At 33.4% G+C, this 27,486-nt stretch overlaps 2 protein-coding genes across 3 annotated transcripts in view; one reads left to right on the plus strand and one right to left on the minus strand.

Moving 5' to 3' along the window:
• The window catches only part of LOC130900878 (putative polypeptide N-acetylgalactosaminyltransferase 9), a 276,483-nt gene that overhangs the window by 201,511 nt on the left and 47,486 nt on the right, over window positions 1–27,486 (minus strand). The window lies entirely within an intron of this gene.
• Window positions 100–26,792, plus strand: LOC130902454 (hippocampus abundant transcript 1 protein-like). Its single transcript, XM_057814611.1, has 8 exons — window positions 100–201; window positions 4,582–4,666; window positions 8,016–8,276; window positions 9,515–9,686; window positions 16,105–16,285; window positions 20,871–21,246; window positions 25,096–25,339; window positions 26,626–26,792. The coding sequence occupies exons 2-8, from the start codon at window positions 4,597–4,599 to the stop codon at window positions 26,714–26,716; spliced, it is 1,395 nt and encodes a 464-aa protein (XP_057670594.1). The 5' UTR covers window positions 100–201; window positions 4,582–4,596; the 3' UTR covers window positions 26,717–26,792.

A 27,486-nucleotide genomic window follows, 5' to 3' on the forward strand; every position in this document is an offset into this window, starting at 1 on the left:
GTGTGATATTAGGACTCAGCTTTTTTCAAGGTCCAATTCTATAGGAAGGCATCACTAATACTCTTATTATTACAAAGCTTTATTTAAAAGACTCAATAGGTTAGATTATTATTTTTCTGGGATATGTTTCAATAAATATGATAGCTGATCAGTGTAGTGAGTGATTACTTCAAGATAACATTGTTTTCTCATCGAACCAAGGTAATTATATAGATTTATCAAAATATATTTGATTCTAATTGAAATTTTGAATTTAAATACAAATATATATGTAATTATCTCCAGCTCACATTTGATAACAATCATCAAATGATTAACTAAATTAGTATATAATAATAAAGGAAATAGAAGAAAATATAACACTTATAGAGGAATATCACTCCTTGGCACTAAAAAAAAAATATGATCAAAAGAATCTCGAAATTATGTTTCACAAGCGCCAAACAGAATTTCACAATATCACACTTTGATGATATAAATAATTTAATGCCATAATAGCTTAAATAGAAAATATTTTAAACAGCACAAAGCCTACGACAAATCTTAAGTTAGAATTTAGTTATTACGTACATGAATGAAATTATCAGGAAATGTACCAAAAAAGCATATAATTACAAGTATTGTACATAAACAAAATAGATATATCGGAAGGAAGTGATGCCAACAAAAAAGAATACCTATAACAGAACCTCCTAATGCTGGAAAGAAATTGAAGATAAACATACAGGGTGTTTCAAAAAAAGGTCATCCCGTCTCTCGGAAAGATAGAAAACTGAAAATATTTGTGGCTTGCTCTATGAAAAATTTTCTTGCGATTTTGCCGTAACTACTACCGTATTGAAATTTCATACGAATATTTTTTAGAAGCTTATTAATGCAATGAATTTGTATTTATATCTGACTGTCATAGAGGGCGCTAGTTACACGGTTCCTACCTAGTAATATTGAACATAACTTTTTCAACATTATATATATTAAGCAAAATTTCAAATTACCGTTTTCGATTATTAATTGTTATTAATATTAATTAGTGAGCATTATGTGAATTAAAAATTTTTTTGTTGCGTAAATGAGACCCCATCAATAAAACGGATACATTTAAAAAAATTGGGACTGATGGCTTTCGTTGCTTGTAGCCTTTCACAAAAATCCAGTCTGATCAGTATAGGATCTTATTTCACAAAGTTAAATAAGTATTGGCACTGAGCTATTGGGGCCTTAGTATGAAACAAACAACAATTTGATGGTCATGTATTGCTGTTCTGGGTCTTAAACTGTTGTTTGTTTCATACTAAGGCCCCAATAGCTGAGTACCCATAATTATTTAACTTTGAATTTCACACGGCAATAGCATTTTCCCTAAGTTTGCATATCATTGATAGTTATGACTTTGAGTTAATAATAATTACATTTCTTGTTATTTGTTGGATTAGACATTGTTTATCAAAATGTATTCAAATTTTCATAAACTGACATGTTATTAACCTTAGGCGAGTGTTTAGGAAAATCTAGTGCAGCTGTTAAGCGTTATGTAGAAAAGTTTCCTCGAAAAAACTTACCAAATAAAAATACATTTAGAGCTATTGAACGACGTTGTCGAGAAACTGGGAATGTGTGACCTAAAAAAATAAATTCTGATAGGCCAAGAACAACAAGAACCATCAATAAAGAATATATGATTTTAAATTAAGTTGATCAAATCCAATAGTTAGCTTAAGGAATGTGACAAGACAAACAAATACGTCTTCTTCAAGTACTTGGAAGATACTTAAAGACAAACAGCTACGTCCTTATCATTACAGACAAGTCCAGACTTAGAGCCTACCGGTTAGAGAGGATTTCTGTCAAACACTACAAGAAAGGACCTCAAACAAATTTTTTTAAAATGTGTATTCTTTTTATGGACGAGGCCACTTTTACGCAACGAGGTATAATTAACTGCCATAATGCACACAACTGGTGTGATGAGAATCCACATATCAAACACTCAATTAAAGTTAATGTTTGGGCAGTATCTTTAGGTAATAAATTAATAGATTATGAGATTCTATCTGGAAAAGGAGCAAAGATCTTTATTTGTTATGCACGATAGAGCTCCACCGCTCTTTAATAAAAGGTATCGTAATTGGTTGAGTAACCATTTTCCGAATCGATGGATTGGGAGAGGTGCAAAAGCTCCGATTCATTGATCTCCTCGGTCATGCGATTTCAATCTCTTGGATTACAAAGTTTGGTCGTATCTTAAAAAAGAGTTCATACAACAGAGGTAAATTCAACTTAATAATTGAAAGATAGAACTCTTAACCGTTTAGAAGATTAATGGATTCTTTAGAAAAAAGGATAGACTTGTGTACTTGTGAAAACGGAGGACATTTTGAAGACCTATTCTAATTGGATCATATTTTATGTTATCAGCCTTTTTCCAAATTTTCATTTTTTTGTTTAAGACATTTATCACTACTTTATCCACCATCGGTTATTACGTCGTAATTTTCAAATCAAAATATTCCGAAAGCGGTACATAGTATCGAGTTTAATGAACAGTATCTTTTTGGTGTAAAAATAAATGATGTTCAAGTTCACTTGAAATTTTGTTTAATAATATAGAGAAAGATATGTTCAATACTACTTGGTACGAACCGTGTAACTAGCGCCTTCTATGAGGGTCAGACATAAAAGCAAATTTCTTGGATGCTTGGTTTCTTAGAAGTTACTCTTAAACCAAACGTCAGACATATTTCATACCGACTGGTGCCCTGCTAATATTAACAAAACATCACACCCCGTGATGTTGTCGTTATCGCCTTGTGTCACTTGTTAGCTTATCAACAAAACGCCCTGCCCTACACTGTTATCACCTTACACGTCTTACGAAACACGTACGTCAGCCGATTTTTTTTAACTTCTACCGGTATTGCTTTACACACCGTCGGCTCAACAAAGCCTATATTTCAGTCGTTATCGCCTTACACTCGGCTCACTTCACTTCAACATACACCAATTTTGCCGTAATCACCTTACATCTCGTGCCAACTTACACCTCGTTCGACTCTCAAAACACGTACATATATTATCTTGCACGTGACCTCGAACATACCCCGTATGTTTTTCTTTTCAACACACCCCCAATTTTGCCGATATCGCCTTACGTCAACAACAGTCGCATATTTTTAACACATCCCGTATGCTGCGGTTAGGCACCCGACTACGTTACTCCCCGCCTGCAAACAATTCGTTCGCGATACACTATAAAATCGATGTATTAGAATTTTTAACTTGAAACAATAATTTAAAAAAAAATTCTTTGGATTATTAGCCAAACACATTTAAAAAAAAAATCATTGAGTGATTACGTCACCCACCTGATAATAAATATTGTGGCGGTTTTGTGATAAAGAAATTTCACCTCATGTTTGGTTATCATTACGCGGTGGAGTCGGAGCCCCCAGCAATGAGCGGTGGAGTGGGCGGTAGAGCAGCACCCATCTGAAGTGACCCATACTCTACTAATGTGTATAATTTTTCTTTCTTCAACGCCCTTTATCTTGAATACGGATAGCGTTACGAAATTTTTTTAGTGAGCTAACCCCAAATATTTTTCAGTTTCATATACTATCCTAGAAACGGGATCACCTTTTTTTGAAACACCCTGTATAACTATGAAAATAGCTAAACATTGTATCAGAGATTGCGGCTATACGATAGCAGCAATAATAATTAGGAAGAGTAAAACGTGGAATGGAGAGAGAGCTCGTAAGAAAAGAGACATTTTGAGATTAGTGCGATACTACACACTACTAATTTCATATATAGGCTATTATACTGTTTATAAAAGTAAACACAAATTAATATTAAATTATAATCATAGTAGTTTGACAATAATTCGAGACAACGTACACAGTAGCTCTTATTTTCTAGACCCTATATACCCGGTATAGCATTTCCAAGCAAACTGTGTATTCTTTAGAATAAGCATACAAAAAACACAAGATGCTTGCTTTTTGGCGAAGCGCTTATAATTGTCCTTAGTTGAATTGGTTTTTAAATGCACCTGTCTACAAAAAATGTATGTCGGCTTTTTTATCTGATTGAATTTGTAGCTTCCGGAGCTACACTACTTTTACTTTTAAAATAACCAAAAACCATTCATGGTATACAATTGAGATGACTTGTAAGCTCTGGAAATAAGGGCTAATTAACCCAATTTATTTTTGGGCGTATATTATTATACCCTTTATTAGCATGTTGCTCACAAAATGGGATTTCTTCCATTTACAGTACTTTACAAGGCATAACATAAATTATGTCGTGACCCGACATAGGTTCCCATGAGAAGATGCTGATGCCACATATCACACAGTTGATTTCCCCGAATCAACGTTGCTAGAGATTCAAAAATTCGCTGACGTTACGAAGAGAAGCCAAACAAAATTCAGTTGTATACTAGAAACACCTCTTTTATTGTTAATTCGCTTTCAATTATTCATAATAGTAATAATAAATATTTTTAGAAAGCTACTTCTAGCTATCAAAATTATCATTCATATAACGAAATGATTTGTTGAAAGTTATTTTTTTCAGTTTTAACCAGCTGAAATGGTTTGGAAATTTAAATTGACCGTGGAAGTTCCACTGGTTTTATCTTTCATTAGCTTCCAGCTGGTAGGTGAGTACATATTGATACAGGGTGCGGCAGCATAACTTCCTTTTTTAAAAAGTTCGCCATTTAGTCGGTAGATGTCGTAACGGAGTGCTAGTGGTCTCGTTCGAGAGGGGGGACTATAAAGTTTTGTCCCGGCACAGTTCAGTCGCCATCATGCGTTGGAACAGTGAGCAGCGTGCGTTTGCCGTTGAGGTTTACTTTTCGAGCGGATGTTCTGTGATCGCAACCCAGCGCGCCTTTCGGAATCGCTTTAATTTAGCCCCCTTGGCCCCTGTCCCGGACCGGAAATCAATTGTTACGTGGGTCACTACGTTCAGAAAAACTGCAAGTGTGACAAGACGAAGAACTGGAGTCCCTCGGCCCATTAGATCACCGGAGAACATTGAGTTAGTTAGAACTTCAGTGTTGCGATCACCACGGCGTTCTGCGCGCAAACATGCGTCTGCCCTTGGACTTTCCGATCGTTCTGTGAGGAGAATACTTCATGATGATCTTCATTTTCATCCATACAAGATGGCAATTGTGCAGGAACTTTCTGAACGTGACTTCAATTCTCGGAGGAACGCGTGTGAGGTTTTTCTGGAAGTCGTTCCTGAGGACGCTATTGTTTTTTTTAGTGATGAAGCCCATTTTCATTTGTGTGGATCCGTAAACAAACAAAACATGCGCTACTGGGCTGATACCAATCCTCGACAATTGCATCAACGGCCTTTGCATTCACCTAAAGTCACAGTGTGGTGTGCAATTTACTCACGTGGAATTATTGGTCCCTGGTTCTTTGAGGAAAATGAAGTCACAGTGACAGTGAATTCGCACCGGTATGTAAACATGTTACAGGAATTTTTTTTCCCACGGCTAGATGAGTTGGACTTAGGGGACACTTGGTTCCAACAAGACGGAGCAACGGCACACACTTCAAGAACATCGATGGCTGTTTTGAGGGAACACTTCCCAGAGCGCCTTATCTCAATTAGGGGCGATTTGGAGTGGCCAGCCCGCTCTCCCGATTTGACCCCTTGTGATTATTTCCTATGGGGTTTTTTGAAATCCCGTGTGTATGTGAACCGTCCAAGGACCCTACAAGATTTGAAGACGAACATCCAGGAAGAAATTGCCAACATAACGCCTGCTATGCTGGCAAGAGTCATGACAAACGCCAGAAATCGGTTTACTCAGTGTATGGAGAATGGGGGACGTCACCTAACTGATTTGATGTATAATGTATCCCTTATTGGATAACTTTGATTAAGCCAACAATTTTTTACTGATTCTTATAATTATTAATCATCTGTATCGTGTTATCGCTTGTTAATCTAACTAATGCACTAAACATCAAATCATACATACCAAAATGTACTTACAAATAACAAACAACCAAAGCACTAAAAATATATTATTTTGTATGTAGAAGTGATGTGGGCATTCCTTTAACAAGACCTATGTTACGGCGAAAAGATTTTTAGCACTTGCGCTGCATCTATGTCAACTAGAATTTCTTTTAAGCCCATGAGATAAGCAGTGAGAAGCTTGAGCTCGTTCGGACTTGTGGGTCTGTCTTGATTTACTTAAAATAGGAAAAAATGAAAAGGAATTGAGGACACTAAGCGATCGGGAACTCCTGCGAGCTTTCAAACTAATGAAAATGGACAAACATGTTCGTTGCTCGTTACACGAAACAATCTAATCAAACATTGCTATTATCTAATATATAAAATTCTCGTGTCGCGGTTTTTGTATTTGAACTCCTCCGAAACGGCTTGACCGATTCTCATGAAATTTTGTGTGCATATCGGGAAGGTCTGCGAATCGAATCGAACAACATCTATTTTTCGTCCCCCTAAATGTTAAGGGTTTAAGGGTTATTTATTTTTTAGATAAAATTTTCTTGGCAAGATTTTTATTTGTTTTTTGCCATAAAAAAATTCATATTACTCTCAATTTTTCACTCGTCTACGATCAACCCCTATTTTTCCATCGCGATTTTTACTTTTTTTATTTTATCCACATATCCGCAATAGGATTGCAAGATGGCCATCGAATATAATAATTATAGTACGATAAATTCTTATTTACAATTTCAATTTTCTTTTTGTATCGATCGTAACAAAGACTGTTATACGTATCATTTTGATTTTTCTGTGCAACTGTCATGTTAATTTTACTCTCATCGTAAATTTATGATTAAGTTCAAGTGCAATAATTATTTATTAATAACTGAAAAGTCAGTTTTTACTCTCATGTAAATAAACACTTGTTGTGAGCTCCCGGTAACAACGCCAACGGCCATTATCGTAGCTGTACATATTTTACTTAACATTTTTTGAAAATAGTTTTAAATGAAAACAGAAACGTGTACGTGTTTAATAAATATGCGTGTTTTATTATAGGTAAGTCAAATAATAAGCAAACGAATACAATAACAAGTCATTATTTTTCACAAATAAGTATTTTAACTTGATTTATATATATGTTACATGTACAGTCAGCAATGCCAGCAAGACCCAAATTGATCAATTTGAGTCGTCGAACAATCAAATCTAGAGTCGTGCAAGATATGAAAGCACGAAGATCAGGCGAACAAAACAATGCAAATGTGCGTGTGAGCACGACGCAGTTATGTCAATCACAGTCACAAGGGACACGAGATCAACAGAGACAATTAGAACGAAGAGAAACGCGCAAATTCATAGTCAACAGACGTAGAGGAATTGACCAACAACGCCAACAAATTCCTCGAGCAATAACATCAGATTTATTTCTTCGACTACCATTCCAGTATGAGCCTGATGTAGAATATTATAGAATTGATAGTAAAAATATGAATAATTATTTTTGATTTCTAGTCAGCTATCAAGAATTTTAATTTGAAATATATTTGTTATTTTAATAAAGGATACTTTATTAACCTAAATAATAAGCGTTTTCGATTATAAGTACCTCCTTATACACTTATAGTATGTTAGTTATGTTTATTGAACTAGAAAAATATTTCGTAAATATAATTTATAAAGCAGAACAACGTTTGCCGGGTCAGCTAGTATATAATAATATAACAATATTATCGATATGTTCGCAATTATGAAGTATTATGGAATCCTAAAAAACTAAATTATTTTTTACTAAAAAAATAATTTTGTCATTGCCTGGACTACCGAAAAATATGCTCAGTGATGCATACAAATTTTATGTTAAAACAATAAATATTTGAATTAAAAGCGAATAATTAAATTTTCAAAAAATTACCCAGTACATTCAAATTCAAACAGTTTATATTCATAAATTGTAAAGGCTGATCAATATGTTGATGCAATTAAGATTCGTATTTTTAATTAAATATTCTTGTCTTCCGTAGAAGCGGTTTTGTTGAATCTTCTCATATTCCGTACATGTTATGTTCTTTTGGCTCACGACAAAACAGAATGTAGCCGTTTGGGAAACAACAACAATGACACCATTATCCAAAATTTGGAAAAAGAGGTTCAGCCTTACGCTAATATCGTCATGATGGTTCGAACGGCAACAGAACAAACATTTAATTTATTGCTGTGTATGTTAGTCGGGCCTTGGTCAGACAAGCTTGGAAGAAAATCGTTTATCATCCTTAGCCAAGCAGGTAACATTTCAGAAGTTTATTACCTACGTGCACAACTAAGCTGAAACAAAGATAAATGGATTAATTTATTTCATAACTTTGTTGTTTAACTCAATTTTGAGGTAGATATGTGCGATTATTTGATTGATATGAGAAACTAGAAATAACTAAGCAACAAATTAGATTAGACATATTCGATTGAACTAAAGCACGAAATCCGTTACGATAAATTAATTACTTACAGCAAATTTAAAAGACTGGAGAAATAGAGTCGTAATATTTCTTAACTAAATCTATTGTTACCGTCACAAAGTTGACTTGTTAATATACGAGGTTTGATAATATTGATAAGTCAGTTTTTAAGGGCACCTCAAAAAACCAGTACTTACAAATTTCAAACTTGGGATACATTGTATAAAACCCGTACCACAACTACCTCACCTAACCAACATTGGACGCTGGCATGATTAGACGCATCGTGTGATCGTAGTAGTTATTCGACGAATGTGTTGCTTTCAACGTTGGTATTGGAGCATTGGCCATGGAAAGTCGGTTCTATTGAGTCGCCTCAAAGAAATACTTAACATTGGAAAGAAGTTGGAACCAACACTTGCGATACAACCACACACACTTCTTGTTCTCATGCGCGTGAATTCTTCGTATTTGGTATGAAAAATCAAAGTTGCCATTATCATCTAGTTTATTTTAAAACAATTTCTGATGTATGTTATTCATCACTTTTTGGCCAAATAATCTGGTGAACAATCGAATTTATGGAAACGCGACATCAATATCGGCAACTCGCACATATATTTTCACACATTTGTTTGGAGCGCTGCGTCCAGCCTTCATCCAATGTTCAGCCAACGTTGGAAGGTGAATGTTGGCAAAAGCTTTGAACGCATCGATGATTATCGGCTTAAGACTGCGATCAATTTTTATTAGTATTGTAATTATTCGGTATGGAACGAACTAGAGGCGTCCAACGTTGTGTGTGGCGGCGGCATCATCATTATCTAATCCGAAAAATGGTAAACAGAAACTCAATATAATGAAAGTTTCTTATTTGTTTTCTTACACCGATTTTTATTCACTTATACGGTGATTATGAATAATGTGAACGACAATTTACATTAGTTTCGACGTTAGACGATTAAAATGTTCATTTTTCTTCACGCTGGGTCTATATCTAAGAACATATCAATTCTTATTGCTCTCCATTCTCTGAAACGTGCATTATAAATGATGTTATTTTGTAGGAATGGCGATTGGTATGACTTTATTATCTATCAACAGTTGTTTTGATACATCGCCTTGGTATTTCATGATAAGTGATATTCCTTCAATGCTAACAGGTGGTGGAATAACATACTTCACAGTAGTTTTAGCATATATATCTGATATATCTACTGAAGAAACCAGGGGCATTAGGTTGGTAATACAATACAATAAATTACTCTGAACTGTTAGTAGTTTTACCATTAATAATAGCTAGTTATAACATTGTTTATTGTGCAACAAGTGGGAAAAGTTCAACTTTTCTCACGAGTGGTGGAAGTTTGTGCAAACACACAAGTGAGAAAAGTATTTTTCCCACATGTTACTGCACAAATTGAAAGAATAAAAGTGATGGAACTTAATGTAATGAATATTTTTATGATTAGTAAAACCAAAATAATACCTAAGTATCCTCCTAACTGTTAAATATTATTTAAAATTGTAAATGATTGTGAAATTTTTACAATTTTGTATAGTTAAGCCCGGAACGTCATTTCTTTTTATTAAATTTTCTGTTATGTTTATCTTAGATGTTGAGGGTTGATCGTTCATATTCGGTGTATTTTTTGTCTCCATTTCTGTAATGGGTTCGAGTGGTTTTTCAATGGAGTTATCGATTTTATTAGCAACGCTAATTTTATTTTTAATAGACTCTTCGACTGCCACTGTACTGGATTGCCTTACTCCATGACGCTTTAAGATTAATATGTCCCCTCCTGCATTACTAAAATTTTTACCGAAGAACGTCTAAAGCAGTGACCTGTGTATAGATGGGGGTTTCCTAATTTTAAAAAAATTACAATAACCATACTACCGAATTTGTTAATGCCAACTACCTGTCTAGTACATTTTCCGTATTGGAAATTTAAAAGTAAAGATTTTCTGGCAAATCAATCGGTCGAAGAGCAGCATAATTTTTATATATCTCATAAAATTTTTCCGTTATAGTGAACGTTCTTGTCCCTTTTGATTTCGTGTTATCTAATTTCATAAGTAAAGCTGAATTTAAATCCTCTGAATTATCGATTCTTAACTTCCACAACTCCTCTCTACGACATGCCCCTGCTACGCTAATAAAATATTTAATGATTATTTCATTCTTTTTGTATACTGAAAAATCCACTAATTAGAAAAATCTATATTAATTCAAGAAAAAAATAATAAAATTAAATTTTAAAAATACTTCCTTCTAAATAAATTTACCTTTATTAGTAGATATTCCTTGTCTGGGCTTCATTTAAAAATCTCTTCGTTTAAAAACTTTCTTTTCAAAGAAATGACGTAATTTCTGATACGTGGATATATAAGTGTTATTGTTTATACTGATAGTACTTCGTAACATTGAATATTGTGAAAACTCTACAAAAGTACAGTTTCCGAAAAAGATTTTAATTTTGTATTCCTTCTCCATTCCGGTAATTGCTCGTATGCTTCATTTATTTTTTTCAAATTTCCAGCAACAAATCTGAAGTTACTTTTGCTGCTATTTTCAATATCTCTGGCAGAGTATTATCAAAATCGTCATTACTGTCAGTATCAATATTATTCATCATAAATTGGTATAATTATGTCCTACTAAAATAATATTTCACTAGCTGTTACCCGCGGCTTCGCTCGCATCGAATCCATTAAATAAGTATCAGAAATCATTATAATAGAAAAGAACGAACTCTGTAATTATATTAGAACCTGAGATATAGATCTTTGAATGTAGAAAAATTGCCAAAAACCTACAAAAATCCATAACTCCATATAGAATGTCCTCGCCTAGCTCCTCTCCAACACAACCGATTTAAGTGTTCCAAAACTCAAAAGAAAGAAGGTGTTTCAGCAAGTGTTATTAAACCAAAACGAACTCTGTAGCTATATTAGAACCTGAGGTATAGATCTTTGAATGTAGAAAAATTGCCAAAAACCTACAAGAATCCATAACTCCACATTGAATGTCCGCGCCTAGCTCCTCTCCACCTCAACCGATTCAAGTGTTCAAAAACTCAAAAGAAAGAAGGTGTTTCAGCGAGTGTTATTAAACCAAAACGAACTCTGTAGCTATATTAGAACCTGAGATATAGATCTTTGAATGTAGAAAAATTGCCAAAAACCTACAAAAATCCATAACTCCATATAGAATGTCCTCGCCTAGCTCCTCTCCAACACAACCGATTTAAGTGTTCAAAAACTCAAAAGAAAGAAGGTGTTTCAGCAAGTGTTATTAAACCAAAACGAACTCTGTAGCTATATTAGAACCTGAGATATAGATCTTTGAATGTAGAAAAATTGCCAAAAACCTACAAAAATCCATAACTCCATATAGAATGTCCTCGCCTAGCTCCTCTCCAACACAACCGATTTAAGTGTTCAAAAACTCAAAAGAAAGAAGGTGTTTCAGCAAGTGTTATTAAACCAAAACGAACTCTGTAGCTATATTAGAACCTGAGGTATAGATCTTTGAATGTAGAAAAATTGCCAAAAACCTACAAGAATCCATAACTCCACATTGAATGTCCGCGCCTAGCTCCTCTCCAACACAACCGATTTAAGTGTTCAAAAACACAAATGAAAGAAGGTGTTTCAGCGAGTGTTCTTAAACCAAAACGAAGTCTCTATCTTGAATAGAACCTGAGATATTGAGGATAGAACGTGTGTATGTGAAAAACTCCCATAAGTAATGTACAGGGGGAAATCGCATTTGAGTATAACTTGAGAATGGTGAAAATTAGATGAAATCCGATGGTTGATGGCTGATCTGTGCATCAATACCTTTCATTGAAAGAAAAATTAAGCATATCGGTTGGGTAGAACGCCTGAACGGACTCGGAATGGAAATCATCAATTTTTTTAATATATAAGATGGAAATTGCGATTTTTATCAAACCACGAATGAAAACTACCTTAAGAATTTAAAAAACTCCTATAATCTGACAGTTGTGTAAAATTTTCGTCGATTTTTATTGATTCTCTATATAAATTGTGTGGTGGTGTGGGCAAAGTGTCGTGAGAAATAATATTTCTCACAATGTGAGCAATATGTGATTTTGAAATTAAGATAGGTATGAGAAATACGTCACTTTTCCTAGCAGTTGTAGAAAAAATATATTTTTCTATAGAATGGTCTAAATTCTCCCATCGCATTCATACATCAAAACGGAGAATTTCTCATGCAGTAAGAAATATGATTTTCTATGACTTCCAACGTGGATTAAACCAGCAACAATATACCTATTAACTTACTCCAACTTTCGGTGATGAAGTACCATCTCGATCCGCCGTGTTTCGCTGAGTTTCCAAATTGAATATTGCAAGATCTTCATGTGAAATACCGTGAGGTTAAGACATACTTGGGCATTAGTTTCTCTCGTGTACATTAAATATTACATGAAATATTGGCTGTCAAAAAGATTTGTTTGTATTGGAAACTGTATAATTTCATGATCGCACCGGAAACTAAACAACAATATTTAGTATTTCAAGGTATTTCAAGACGAGCCAAATCTAAAAAAAATATTCTGAATGGTACCCCAGTATTTGTTTACCAGAAGTGTTGAAAAAAAAAATCAGGAAAACCAATCGCAGAAGAAGAATCATTCTGCACCTCGACAATGCGAGCTCTAATACATCAGTTCAAATAACTTGGTTTCTCTACACCTGAAGTAGCTGTTTCGCGTTCAATCAAATGTTTTGGATGTTTCTCAATCGAAATGGAAGAAAAGCCTAGACAATTGCTTCAAACGCATGCAAAAGTGTGGAAATCTTAATGGAGAAGGCATATCCATTTATAAATATATATTTTAATTCATCTATATCAAAGCTTAAGTAGCAACCCTATATTATATCCCAAGTCAATCATAAATTGTTGTATGTCAAATTAATATAGCACACTTTCTATGTTGACGATGAAATGCAGATTACAGTTTGGAAAAACACCTCGAGACAATCAAGCATTCGATTTTTCTGATAATTGAGTGAAATGTTTTTCGGAAAATACTCTGTTATTAAGAAAATTGAAACCATCAACATTATGGTCCCGGTACCATAAAGTACTCTTATTATTGAAAACTATAAGCAAATCTTCACACATTTTTTGACATAAAAATTTGAAAGGAATGTTTCAAAATAGTCAAAAACCTTAACCCTTGAAGAAATTGAACAGTTTCTACAATATGCACTAGACGGAAAGTATTTACTGAAAAACGTATGTTTGACTTTAATATCAGGCTGCTTTCGTTATTGCTCATACAGGGTCTTGACGTTGTGATGAAGCTCAAAACTTAAAAATTGATGACATGAAAGATTTCAATAAAATTACCCGATTCTGAAACCAAAGTTCGCAGAAATTTTACGGACACAGGAGAATTTTTTTAATTATCTAATAAAAAATGTTAAAAAAATTTGACACATTGGTAAAAAAATATAACGGCATTTTTGCAGCTACCGAATCAAGAATTATATAGAGCACACTGTTTCCGAAAAACATTTGTGACTATTTTAGTTTATGTAGGTGCAGATTTTTTTACTCGAAAGCGCCAAGCTCACAAAATGAAATGTTTAAAAGTTTGATAAAATCTAATCAGCCTTTGGTATCACTAGAACCTGAATACATAAATGCTGTAAGCTCATTAAGTTTCTTCATCAGATTCAACCCCGATTAATATTTCATTTAGAGAGAATGTTTTGAAGCAAAATGACCTACAAGGGATTACTTACCAAAGTTGTTAAATTATACATGTTATTTATTATTTCAAGTGAAATATAGAGAGTGTTTCCTAAATAATGTCGGTTTGCAATGTTTACCCATCGTGTTGGTTTCAATCCAACGTTCAGAAAACTCTTCGGGACCTTGGTAAAACCATTCTTAGGGCTTAGATGCAAAAAATTGTCACACTGCATTTTCAAAATCATCATTGGATTCTCGTGTAAGAATTTTACCATGGTTGCAAGATGTGGACTAGATGAGGAACCAATACCATTAAGTCCTTTAATCTTATTCCTCCTATCTTCGCACTATTTTGTTTAGCATAATCTTGTTGTAAGAGAACCTGGTTTCGCTTAACGAAACCTGGATATTTCTCCGATATAACTTCATATAATCGCATCAGCTATCCATTTCATTTGCAGGACAACGTCCCTGCACACAAATCTCATGTTGCCGTGCAAAAAATTCGTGATTTAAGGTTTGAATTACTAGAAAACCCCCCTTATTCACCAGATTTGGCTCCGACCGAATATCATCTCTTTCCTAAACTGAAAAAAAGTTTAAAAGGTCGTAAATTTTCTTCCAACGAGGAGGTAATAAAACCTGTGGAGGTCTGGTTTGCAGAGCAAGAAGAAACAATTTTTTGAAAGGTCTAGAGACGTTGCAGGTTCGCTGTAATCAATGTATCCAATTAAGAGGAGAGTGATATGTTGAGTGATAAAATATTTTGAAAATTTTGTTTCGTTGTTTGCGACGGTTCTGGTAATTCTCCTCTATATTCGATGTTTCGCTTGAATCTCGGTTAATTCGACAACTTTTATAGATCTAACCTAATTATTTTAAATGTTTTATGGTATCAACAGTATCCATCTATCTATGGTATTTACTGCTTACCTTATAACCTCAATATCTCACACAGATGGACGACCTAAGCGCGTCAAATCTCCACTATTAAAATTATTAAACCAATCCAGCACTTTTCACTCATTAACTGTGTTTTTCCCTTCAATTTTACATGATTTCTTTTGTTCAATAACATCTTACAAGACCAAATTTCATATTTATCGCACTCTACACTATTCACATACACAGGTACTAAAGTGGAGATTGCATCCCCTACCCTTTGATATAGAAGAGGATCTCACTAAGTCAGGGTAGTCGTAAAGATGAGAATATTTAACAAGTCTTAGTTCAATCGTTAGAAGTATACATCAATAAATGAAATATAAACTGAATACAGTCCTTATCATTTTAACAAATCGGTCCTTCGAATACAAGCAATATACTATAAAAACATATTATTGAAAGAAAGTTGTTTAAATTGAGGCGTCGAAATTTCCATTTCCACATATGAAAACCGACATTACTCATGAGACAACCCCTGTATAAAAATGAGTTAAAGTATTATACGGTTCAATTCTGAACCTGGTTTTGAACACATCAGTAGAAAAAGTAGATTGTACAACACGTGAAAGAATGACATATTTGTCCGTCACTTGTTCAACCAACAAGCTTATGCACTCAAGAGAAACATGTAATTTTCCTCATTTGAAGTATTATTATTTTTATAAAGCAACGATATTCCCAAGAATTATGACGTGAAAAATAATTTCAACAATACTTATCGATTTTCTTCTGCCTCTGAATCACAAACAAAAAATGAAAAAGCGAACAATGATTTTGTTACGTTCTAATGGGTACAAATTCGATTAGTATTGTGAATACAATTAATTAACTACTTCAAGAGTAAATTAATTAATCACAAGCATCCTTTATATAGAATAAATAGTACAATACATTTAAATTGTTATTTAATATAGCAAATAATGCTGTTTAATCCAATTATGAGAATTAATCAATTCAATTTGTGTTTTTTAGAATGGCTATATATGAAACTAGTACAGCTTTGGGAACAATCATTGGAAACGCTATGAGTTCGTACATTTTTTATGCGACAAATTATGCAACTATTTTTGGTTTAGCAGCCGGAAGTACCATTTTAGGAATTATGTATACTATTATTTTTATACCAGAATCTCTACAACAACTAGGAAATAGAGTAAGTTACTGATTGAAAATAAATTTCAAAAAGAAAGACAGGTAATAGATGGCAGTTTAAGGGAAAGGTTGACTTTTCAATAGATAAACTTAGGTTACTATATAACACATTTATTTCCCAAAGCAATCTCCTTTAAACTCTACACACTTAATCCATCATCCTTTAGGAAGTTCCGTAAAGTGCACGTTCACCTCTACCATCACCTCTTCATTTCTCTAAAATCTTTTTCTTCCAAGTAGTCTTTTTGAAATAGGAAACAGAAAGTTATGAGGGAACTAGATCAGCTGAACTATCGTGATTTTATTGCAGAAATGCGATCTTATTTGTTTCAAGTTCGGTATTGTATTCCAGCAAATTAGCTTCGTATTAGTAAGATAATGTGCTCTCTTTTTCAAAATATTCAAAGAAGATTATTCCTTTTGCTTCCAAAAACATTTGGTCTTAACTTTCGTCGCCGAAGAAACCATTTTTTACTTTCTTGGGAGCACGTTTCGATAACCAAATTATGGTCAGCAGAATCTTAAACCTAGTGACTTGACCTACCTATTTAATACTAAATTTTCCCGCCAATGAACTTCCTCTTAAGAAAAAAATAACTCAAACCCCTGTGCCTGTTCTGACATATACTGAAAACACTGTTTACGCAAAGACGATAACTTGGATATCGAAACGGGCGTCAGAAAGTTAATAATTGTGAGTGTTGGTGTAAAGGTGGTGTAAATAATTTGTTCATTATGCTTATCAACAACGGTTCCAGAAATTCCAACTTAGTTCTGACATTCAACAATCTCAATCCTTCAAAATGCATCCAAAAGCAGATTAGTCAAGAGTTTCATTATTTTGGCAGGGTATGGTATAATATTTTGGCTATATTTAATACGAAAAAGGCAAATGTACATATTTCATTTTGAAGCTCAATTTAAAATATCTATCCATAAAGTTCACTTATGAAATACTGGACACTTACCATTTTAAGCTACATCAGTAATATGCTGATTCTTCCAATTTATTTACCACTTAATATCGAAAGGATTGAGGATGTGGCTGTACTCAACGATTACGATAAGAGAATTGGAGAAAGATTGATTAACCGCCATAGGTATGATAAATCGGGGAAACGTGTATTTATACATGAAAAAATATATCAAAATTGAATTAATTGCAATTTCCAAATGACGTTCGATACTTTTGAAGCAATATTCACGGTTTTTCTTAAACAGTGCTCTGTAATTAAATAAAATACCGGCTTCACTAACACAGGCGTATTCGCCAGAATTTATGTAATTGATTCAAATATTAAGCTCTTATTCAATTTTTCATATTTTACTCATCTTCATAATAGACAGTTTTTGAAAAGTTTATCCTCTAATCACGAAGTGTAGACTTTTTTGTCTGATTTACAGAGAAGCGAGTAAATTTTTTATGTTCCTTAAAATATTCATGCTGAAAATGGACAAAGAAAACCAAGTTTATAAAATGGTATAGCAATGATCTGAAAATGTGAAATAAATAAAAAAAAAAGATAAATTATTTCTTCTCCGTTAAGATAGACTCTCACTTAGAAATTATACCGATTATTTTAAAGTAAAACATAATCGAATATGTACTAGGTGTTTAAATTAAGTGGAGAGACTCGCAACGTTCCGTTACATACGACAGTGAAAAATTAAAGCACGCGAAAGAGTGACAGGTGACCATGTAGTACGAGTTTGAGTGAGTAAGCTAGACACAGAGCAACAAAAACTTTTGCAAAACTTCAATGTGTTATATCAAGAGACCAGATGAGTTGATGGAAGATGAGCCCTGCAAGAACCACCAATGTTAACAGAATTCGAGAATTTTTCCGTTTAGATCAGAATTATCAGTACATAAATGAATTTGAGTCACACCACTGTTTATTAGATTTTGACTCAAAGAGGTTTGAGCAATTTCAATAAATGAATGTTTGACTAATTTTCCTTTGCCTTCTCAACCATCAGAAGCGATGTCATTTTGTTACACAACAAAACATTCCGAATGTTTTTTCGAGCTCTAGTACTTTCATGAGAAATGGAAGATCCGTCTCCTAATAGTATTACTTCGAAGGAGATAAAATTCCAATGTAGGTCTACTCGAATAAAATTAATTAAAAAAATAGTTTCATCCCTTAACTACTAACACTAACGATTCACCGTAAGTTTTCAATACCCAAATCTAATGCAAAACCAGATGGTTCATGAAATGAAGCACGTTCGCTGGATAACTTCCACTATTTAGACATATAGCAGTAAATCCATGTTTTAATGTCCCTAAAGTAAGCAAAGAGCTATATGAGCAGACAGAAAAAATAATAAGCGGAAAAGTAAGTGTTAATTAAGTGCCATATTACGAAATTTTCCGCGGTGCAATTTTCTAAGAAATTGGCTGTTCTGTTAAATTTAGAAAAATTCTCCGTTGTTCAATGACTTTTTCCCAGTTTTATCTGCAGAGCACTATCTTTGGTGAAGAATTATAGACTTGTGTAATAGGCATTTAATTTTATAGGCCCTACCGAGGCCATAAAAATCAATAATTCTTCATTAATGATAGTGTTCTGCTGAGAAAACTTGGAAAGACATTATTTTTGGTCGTTCTGGAATAAGAATTTTTTTTACAAAATATTTTATCATCGAACAACGGAGCATTTAATTAGCATTTAATTATGGAAGCATTCTACTTCAATTATCTATTGATTCAACTTACATTTCTTTGCTAACGTGTTTCTAAAGTTCACAGAACAGCCAATTTCTCAAAAACTGCACAGCGGAAAATTTCGTAATATTGCATTTAATTAGCACTTACTTTTCCACTTATAGTTTTTGCTGCCTGATCATTTTGCTCTGGTAAGTTTAGTGACATTATGTTTCATTTGTTGTGAAGAAACGACGCAGAAACTCCTTTCGATTGCATGTAAGCAGCGTCAACCACCCAAGTGATCTCGAGGTTGTGTTTGATATCTGAAACTAGCAAACGCAGCACCTACTACGCCGAGAGCTATTTCATACAAAAAATTTCATGCAGAATATAACACGCGATCTTTTGAACTGCCTACTGTCAATCGGTGTTCTGCTAATATGAGATCGTGAATTTCTGTCGCGTTATTCTCCTTAATCGTCGTTTTTTGGGGAAACTGAATGTGTCTTATCAAAAACCGACGAGCATGGATATTCGTTAAAGCAATTTTTGACAATTGGAATCAATATAGACCGCAAGCAATTGCTTTTTGATTTGCTCATCGATTTTCTATACAAAATCGAGAATCTAATAACCGACCGAAGTTACTCTTCTACCATTTTTCTAAAATTCGCAAACACATGGTCAAAAAAAAATTATGTGTCCGATCCCTTTGAAATAACAATAGTTGTATGCTATGAGTAAACGATCTAGTTAGCCTAGACCAGTTCCATGCATAAACAAAATATTGCGTTACAATAGCAACGAACAATAACTTATTAGAAGTGTCAGTGTAAAGTTTGTCGTCAAAATAGTAAACCAGAGTTACGCAATTAATTAAAAGAAAAAATATGTCCACCTAAATTGTGAAAATCGAAAAATTGGAGTATCGAGCCATCATCAAGAGAATCTTTACTATGGATGAGACTTGAGTACATTCCTACGATCCAGAAACAAAGCAACAATCGATAGAATGGCGACACTCTGGTTCTCCAAGACCTAAGAAGTTTCGTGTCCAAAAATTTGCTGGAAAAGTTCTTGCTTCAGTTTTTTGGGATTACCATGGAGTATTCAAGATTGATTTTTTTGGATAAGGATAGAACAATAACTGGAGATTACTATTCGACATTACTGACCACTCTACGGAAACAAATTGAAGAGTAAAGGCGTGGAAAGCCATCCAAAGGTGTTTTGTTTTTAAAGGACAACGCCCCTGCACACAAATCTCATGTTGTTATGTAAAAAATTCGTGATTTGGGGTTTGAATTACTAGAACACCTCCCTTATTCACCATATTTGGCTCCGTCCGACTATCTTTCCTCAAATGAAAAAAAGTTTCAAAGGTCGTAAATTTTCTTCCAACGAGGAGGTAATAAAAGATGTGGAGGTCTGGTTTGCACAGCAAGAAGAAACATTTTTTAAAGGTCTAGAGACGTTGCAGGTTCGCTGAAATAAATGTATACAATTTTGAAATTTTGAAATTTTGTTCTAGTAGGCTAAGAATTATTCAATATATCCTCGTATACTACACAATGCTAAATATCTCTTGTGATAACAGCGTCATCTGGAAGTGAGGCTAAGTACTTATTGGACTACCTTCGTATATAGAGTTCTAAATTTTCTACTCTTCAAATGTTCTATATAACGAGTGATTCATTTACAAAAATGTGACTTTGATTTAGCACGGCGGTAGACAACCTCGAGTACCTCATCTTAAAACATGTATATAAATCTCTCTAATGTTTATTTTGATATTTTTAATGGTAAAAAATGATAAATTTTATTACATTAATGATTTCTAACAATAACTACCTGAATTTTAGTCATTAAGTAGCTAAATCCATCTTTCGTCATTTTACTGAAGATGTGAATTTTTCATTTATATTTGTTTCAGGAGCAGATAAGGAGAACGAATTTGACCAATTTCAAAGAAATGTACCAAACATTGACAAAAGCACGAGAAAATAACAGAAGAAGCATCATTCTCATTTCAATATTAGTTCTAATACTCATAAACTTCGTTGGCAGTGGGGAATTTGGAGTAATGTTTTTATTCCTAAGAGAAAAACTTAATTGGAACGTCACCAAATACACTCTTTATCTAAGTATCACGACAGTTTTTTCCGTTTGTGGAACAATGATGAGTATCTACATAATACACAAGAAATGTGCGATGCGAGAGACTTTGTTGGCTTTAATCGGTCTATGTTTCATGTTTATTTGTGTTTTACTACAGGGTTTGGCTATTTATGATCATTTTATATATATCGGTAAGTAAATTCCTCAAACTCTCCTCAACTCATTTCTCAACTCAAACTACTCAACTTTGTGATAAATTATAATAAAGTTATCTCTCTTTAAGTATCCTACTTACTAACATCGAAATCTATGAGAGTCACAACAAGCGATAATCAAGAAAGAAATATTAGTTTAATTGGAAATGGAAATTAGAAATTTTTTTAAGCTGCAGATGCATATGATTAACTCACCAGTAGCTGTTTTTCTTTGATTTTTATATATTTCTTATAGAGTTTGTGCAGCTCTAACACTATGAATTATAGTGCATCCTTATTTGTAATAATTGTCATATCTCGTGTTTCTAACATCTGTTTTCTAGTAACTGAATTACGAGTATAGCTCCAAAAATGAGAGTGCAAAATTTGAAAGAAAATTGATTATTTATTGTTAATTAAATGCCAAGAAAAACTGTTTTGTTCCTCAATTCTGTCCGAAAAATCGAACAGAAATACCAAATATATATTAATCTGGCAGTAACAATAGTTGAATATTAATGAATAGACCAAAATTTTTGGTTAAAAGACCCTACTAAACAAATTTATTTGCTTTAACATTGTTTATCGATCAATAATTAAACCTAAAAGTTTCGAAGAATGTTTTTCCAAGTTACTTTTTCTCGTATAATTTCAAAGACAGCAACTTATTGATGTAAACTTAGTAAGTTATTTGCTTCTCCGTATTTATTATACTCAGCAAATATGAACAATTAAACAAACAACCAGTATCAAAGTTTACTGTCCGTTTTCGGCATTTTGTGTACACAAAGTTTAGGAGTTCTAAACGGATGCTGAGAACCTAAATGTGTGTCGATACGTAAAACGATACACAAACGAAGGAAACGATGCTTATGTAATTACCATATTAACCATAACAATACTACAAATTCCCCTCAAACTCCTTAGTTTATGGAATTTTTTTTGTGAGACTAACAGGTTTGCTGAAGCATTTCAATTATTTGAAATAATGCAGGAATAGCCCCACAGGCGTTTCACATAGATTTTCTCAGGAGGATGATGACACTATAGAAGTAGAATTCGCTACATAATTGCCTTGTTATGGGATATTCGTCGTTTTCCGCTTTAAGAGAAACATGAGATTAAATATTTGGTAAGAGCGCGTTTAAAAGTATTGGTTGAAATTAAATTATTATAGATAAATGTTCCATGCAAAAGGATTTCTTATTTCCATACTATGTGCGTTCTTTAAATTGGTGCACTGTGAACAAATAGTTCATCAGTATCATGTAGCCGGCTCTGGAAAAGTAAAATCTTCTAAGAAAATGTATGTGTGATGAACAATACAACGCAGAAAAGGATGAGAATTTAATTTAGAACATTTCATTTTTAAAGTAATCATAATACATCGTAATAGTACATTAACATTTCCATAGCAACAATATATTTATTATCGGCATTATTTTATTTTCTGTCAGTTTAATTCATGTTAGTTTTAAAAAATGTAATGGAAGAAAATCCAGATATTCCTAGATACATATTAGATCTAGCAGCACAAATACTGATTTGTTAGCAGCAAAATCCAGATCAAGATATTATTACGAACGGGTCTCAGACCTAGAGCCGGTCCTGTTTCGATGTACTGTAATTCTAAAATTCGGCGAAGGCGCTGGCGGCACCTTTAACTTATTTTTTATAAAACGCAGAATCCGTTTCTTTTTTATAACCGTTTTTATAGCCAGCAGCTTATTTACATTGTTTCTTTTGGTTTATTTATTTATATGTTTTGTTTCTTTATGCTCTAGAAGTTTGGTGAATTCTATTTATGGTATATAAATAAGTTTATGTAGCGCAGCTTAGTTCATTTTATAATAAATAGTCGTAGTGAACAGACCGAATTAGCAAAGCAATCTAAGAGTTTAAAGTTAGTGTAGTATATAGTGTTTACATAAATTAAGAACGTCAGAGACAGTATCTATTAATCAATGGTACGAATAAAAATCGTAGAAATAAATAAGAAAAATATGAACACAGGTATCAATTTTTCAATGAATGACGAAATCTCGAAAAAGTTTACTGTAAGTGATGAAGTTTTTCCAGTTTACTTTACCGGAAAAGCCATAAACTCAGTTGTTAAGCTATAAAAGAAATAGTTATCATCACCAAATATCCATTTTAGTGTTTGCGATTTTTGACGCATGTCGTAGAGATAATTTAATACGTTTGAGTTTAGACGATGTGGATGGTGCTTTATTGTTATGATTTTGGGAGATGGAAAAAATCAACTCAAGAAGTTTTATCATTACCAATAAGGAATGTACATTCGTGCCCTGTACACTTTACCGTAAATATGCAGATCTACGGTTAAAAAATAGGAACATCAGAAGATTATTTGTTTCATAACGAAATAGTATGTATTAGGCCCAATATGCTGGATTCCATACCATTAACACTGTCCCGAAACTTGTTGTAAAAGATCGAAACTAAGAAATCCCGATGAATACACCAAACATGGGCTAATGCGCTCTTCAGCAATTATGTTGGTGGATGGCGTTCTTCAACGCAGCAGAAGGATACATAGAAGAATCCATACAAAGAAAAATAGAAGTATCACAACAATTGTTTAAACCTTCTCATTCCATTCCAACAGGAAAATCAACATATTAAGTTTTAAAGAATGAAACATCGAAGGGGCTAAACTTCTACAATAATACAAATTGTACAATAAAAATTAGATACTATTAATACCAACGATTCCTGAATATACTAATTATGTTGTTGTTTTCAGTATTTCAAGTATTATAAATAAAAAAATTGTTTTTCTCATAATTAATGCCACCTTCACGTCTTTGTGCAAATAGATGAAAACAAGGTGTTTTCAGATAAGTATAATTTAATTTTTTTTATGGTTGGAGGACGGCGAGTCAAATAATATACCATATACCATAATAATAGCCCGACGAAATTTTTTGTGACAGATCTCCTTGTTTACTCAGCATCCATCATTACATGAGAATAGTTTAAAAGTATTGTTGGATTTGCAAACAAATATAAAACTACTATGTGAATTTTCTCAATGAACAAGTTTGGAAAGCAACTACAAATTTTTGGCTTTGCAGAAGGTTGGCAAAACGTGAGGCCTGACCGTTGTCTTGGCTCCGTAAATCATCTACGCATCAGTCGTGTGCTAGGACTCCTTGAAAAAGAAAAATAAAACTATGCCTATGCTAATCGATAAAGACCTCGAAGAGGTTTTGATCCTATTTAATAACAGATGACTCTCTCATAATATAACGAAAGACCATGAACAAATACAAGTGTATCTAATAAGACAGCCAACAAGCTCTTGCATCACTTGGGTCGGTGGTTGTCACGTCTACTATCGAGGCGTCCCTGGACATCCAGGGAATTGAGCAGTTTCTCCATAATCCATACCCGCTAATTCCATCAAAAGTCTAATGAACCGAAGAGTCAGAAACAGCTTTCTGAAGAAGTACACATCGAAATCAAAGGTACGGGTACAATAGCCCTCAAAATCCAAATTTCTCCTGCTTTGTAGAGCAGAATTAAAAGTTAAATTATGTTTTCTAAAAAAAGTAGTATCACGAAGAATTCTTAAACCTATGACGATTATCAGCTCATAATAATCGTTAAGTATATCCTTAATCAAATTATATTTCCTTATGCATCTTTCAATACTATTTTGGAAATGGATTAAACGATTTACTAAGAAATAGAAACTGGCCTTTGAGTTGGATGCAATTGAAAGAATCGACCGAGATATACCTGCAACTTCATATTCCTGCATACAGTATCAATTTCTAACCTAATTCAATTCCTAAAATATGAATGATTAATAACTTTCAGGTGCTTTCTTAAAAGGGGCAATTGGAGGAGTTTCAGTACCAATGCTAAGGACATTAGTATCAAAGTCAGTATCTGTTGATGAGGTGGGTAAGGTATTTTCCACTATTATGGCAACAGCTTATCTTATCGGCCTAGGAGGAGGACCTTTGTACTCGTTTGTATATAATGCTACAATATCAATTAATTCTGGAATTTTCAACTATCTTTCCGCTGGAATACATGCTACGAGTATTCTATTGATGATGTAGGTATATTTCTAAATCTAAATTATTATTTATGCTATTCTCTATGACGCATTAATCTTTGGTATAAATTCTTATAGAAAAAACCAGCTATTCTCCTAATATAATACAAGGTAATACTTACATTTCCCGAATATACTCAAAAACACAATACTGAAATCCATACTCCAGACACAATAATTTGAACGGACAGTTCTAAAGATGAATACGAAATATATTCCTGTTTTTCCGCTTATAATAATATAGTTCCGGAAGCAAAAAATGTTTGCTCTGTATGCAGAATCAACGACAATCGAAAAAGGATTCTTCTGATGCCCGAACCGGTAAATGCAAGGGGTAGTCTTGATTTCTGTTTCTTAACTCTGTTCTAGACCATTTAAATAGCTCAGCACCACAGCACTAAAGATTATGTAAGGTTGGAACAGTCAACCTTGACCTAGATTGGTCGTAGTTCATTCTGAGACTTGAAACCCATTTCATTATCCTGTATTTTCCACAATTTGTTAAATTAAGTTAAGTACCTAACTACCCTCTTTCTTTTTTTACCATATTTTAAGCCCAGAATGAAGTTTTTTCTACTTTCTTCATTTCTACTTCTTGTATTTCTCCGAGGCCATCTACTGTGTCGTCTTTCAGCATTTTCCGTTGTTGTTATGGGCGCTAGCAGAGTAGATGCCTGATCCTCACTTCTTCTCCGTTACACTGTTTGCCTTATTTATCCGTTCTCACTTTTTCTAGAGTGTTGAATCAAAAGTACAATGCCCTGCGCTCAATCTAATGGTCTTCTATTTAGAGTATTTTGTGAATATTTTATTTTGTTTTCTCTACTCAATAATAAGTTTCAGCTACCAAGCAGAGGTTCACTTTAATGTCACGTATCCGGAAAAGTGACAAAAATATAACAATTCAAAAATTTTTAATATAAAAAACTGCCTTTCTTCCTCTATACCAAAATGGTCATTATATATTTCATTTGGACAAAGGAGCTCATTTTGGGGCACAAGCAGTAAAAGAGTAGATATCTAAGCTGAAAACGCATGTAAAATCGACAATCATTGTACCCTTAGTACCATTCCAGGATATTAATGACGAATGAAAGGAACTCTTTCGAAATGAAAGGAATAAACCTAATATTATTTTTCTTACGATAACAAAGCTTACCTTGTATTATATCTCAACCAAACCATATTCACCCAATTATATTTATCATAGATTTGTGATTTATATTCGGAAAAAGTATGCGTCAATTTTGAGATACATTGCTCCAACTACTCTAGTTTTTTTTCAGGCTTATCCTTAAATTAGAGACACAAATAGCATCAAGTAATACTCCAACTGTCACAGAAATAGAGGACACCGATGGGGTCATTGAAAAGTAATATATTGTTCATCGATTATTAGTTACATGAACATACGTTGTTTTAGATGTTATATTATGAAAATAATAAATATGATGATCTTTTTTTAAAATATTGTTTTTATGTTTAGATTCCAAAGTCGAAACGTCGTACTACAGCGTATGTCGACTAGAACATTGAAATCATTCAAAATCATCTCGGCAGTCTCTTCATGTACCCGAATTTGTATTCCATAAGAAATCTTACAGCAGATGCAAAAGGTGTAGAAAATTGAACCACACATTAGCAAATTAGCAAAGCAAAATTTAAATATTTAAGGTGTAAGGCATTCAATTTTTAATAATTTTTTTCACGTACTAACATCATTTTCTCTAATCCTTTGCTAGGGTTACCGCTTCTGTCTTCGTTAAACCTTGTGGTGGTTCCATGTGTATGATGATCTTACGGTCCAATTTTGCAATTTTCCATCTTCTTCACTCCCCGACTTTCTTGAATAGGCTTCAAATTTTTCTTCATCTTATATAACCTTATACATCGGCTTAAAACTTCTATCTATTCCGTATTTTCTCTATTATACGTAATTCCCGGAACTATTCTTATATACTTTGTTACCGTTGCTTGTATTTTTTTAGCCTCTCTTTGATTATCCAGTTTTTGCGGCGGAAAGTACACATCGGTGCTTACACCTATCTTTGCCTTTATAGATACCTTCAGAACCATAAAAATGTATTTTCAACATCGTACATTCGCCTTTCTATCATTTATTTCTTTAGCTTCATTTTCTTAGCAAT

This window comes from Diorhabda carinulata, chromosome X, assembly GCF_026250575.1.
Source record: "Diorhabda carinulata isolate Delta chromosome X, icDioCari1.1, whole genome shotgun sequence".
Classification (NCBI taxonomy): domain Eukaryota; kingdom Metazoa; phylum Arthropoda; class Insecta; order Coleoptera; family Chrysomelidae; genus Diorhabda; species Diorhabda carinulata.

Excerpts from the sequence above, each read along its gene's own strand:
- LOC130902454 (XM_057814611.1), top strand. The coding sequence starts at position 4,597 with ATGGTTTGGAAATTTAAATTGACCGTGGAAGTTCCACTGGTTTTATCT. Across the intron at positions 4,667-8,015 it reads CATTAGCTTCCAGCTGGTAG|AAGCGGTTTTGTTGAATCTT; the intron begins GTGAGTACATAT and ends TGTCTTCCGTAG. Across the intron at positions 9,687-16,104 it reads GAAGAAACCAGGGGCATTAG|AATGGCTATATATGAAACTA; the intron begins GTTGGTAATACA and ends TGTGTTTTTTAG.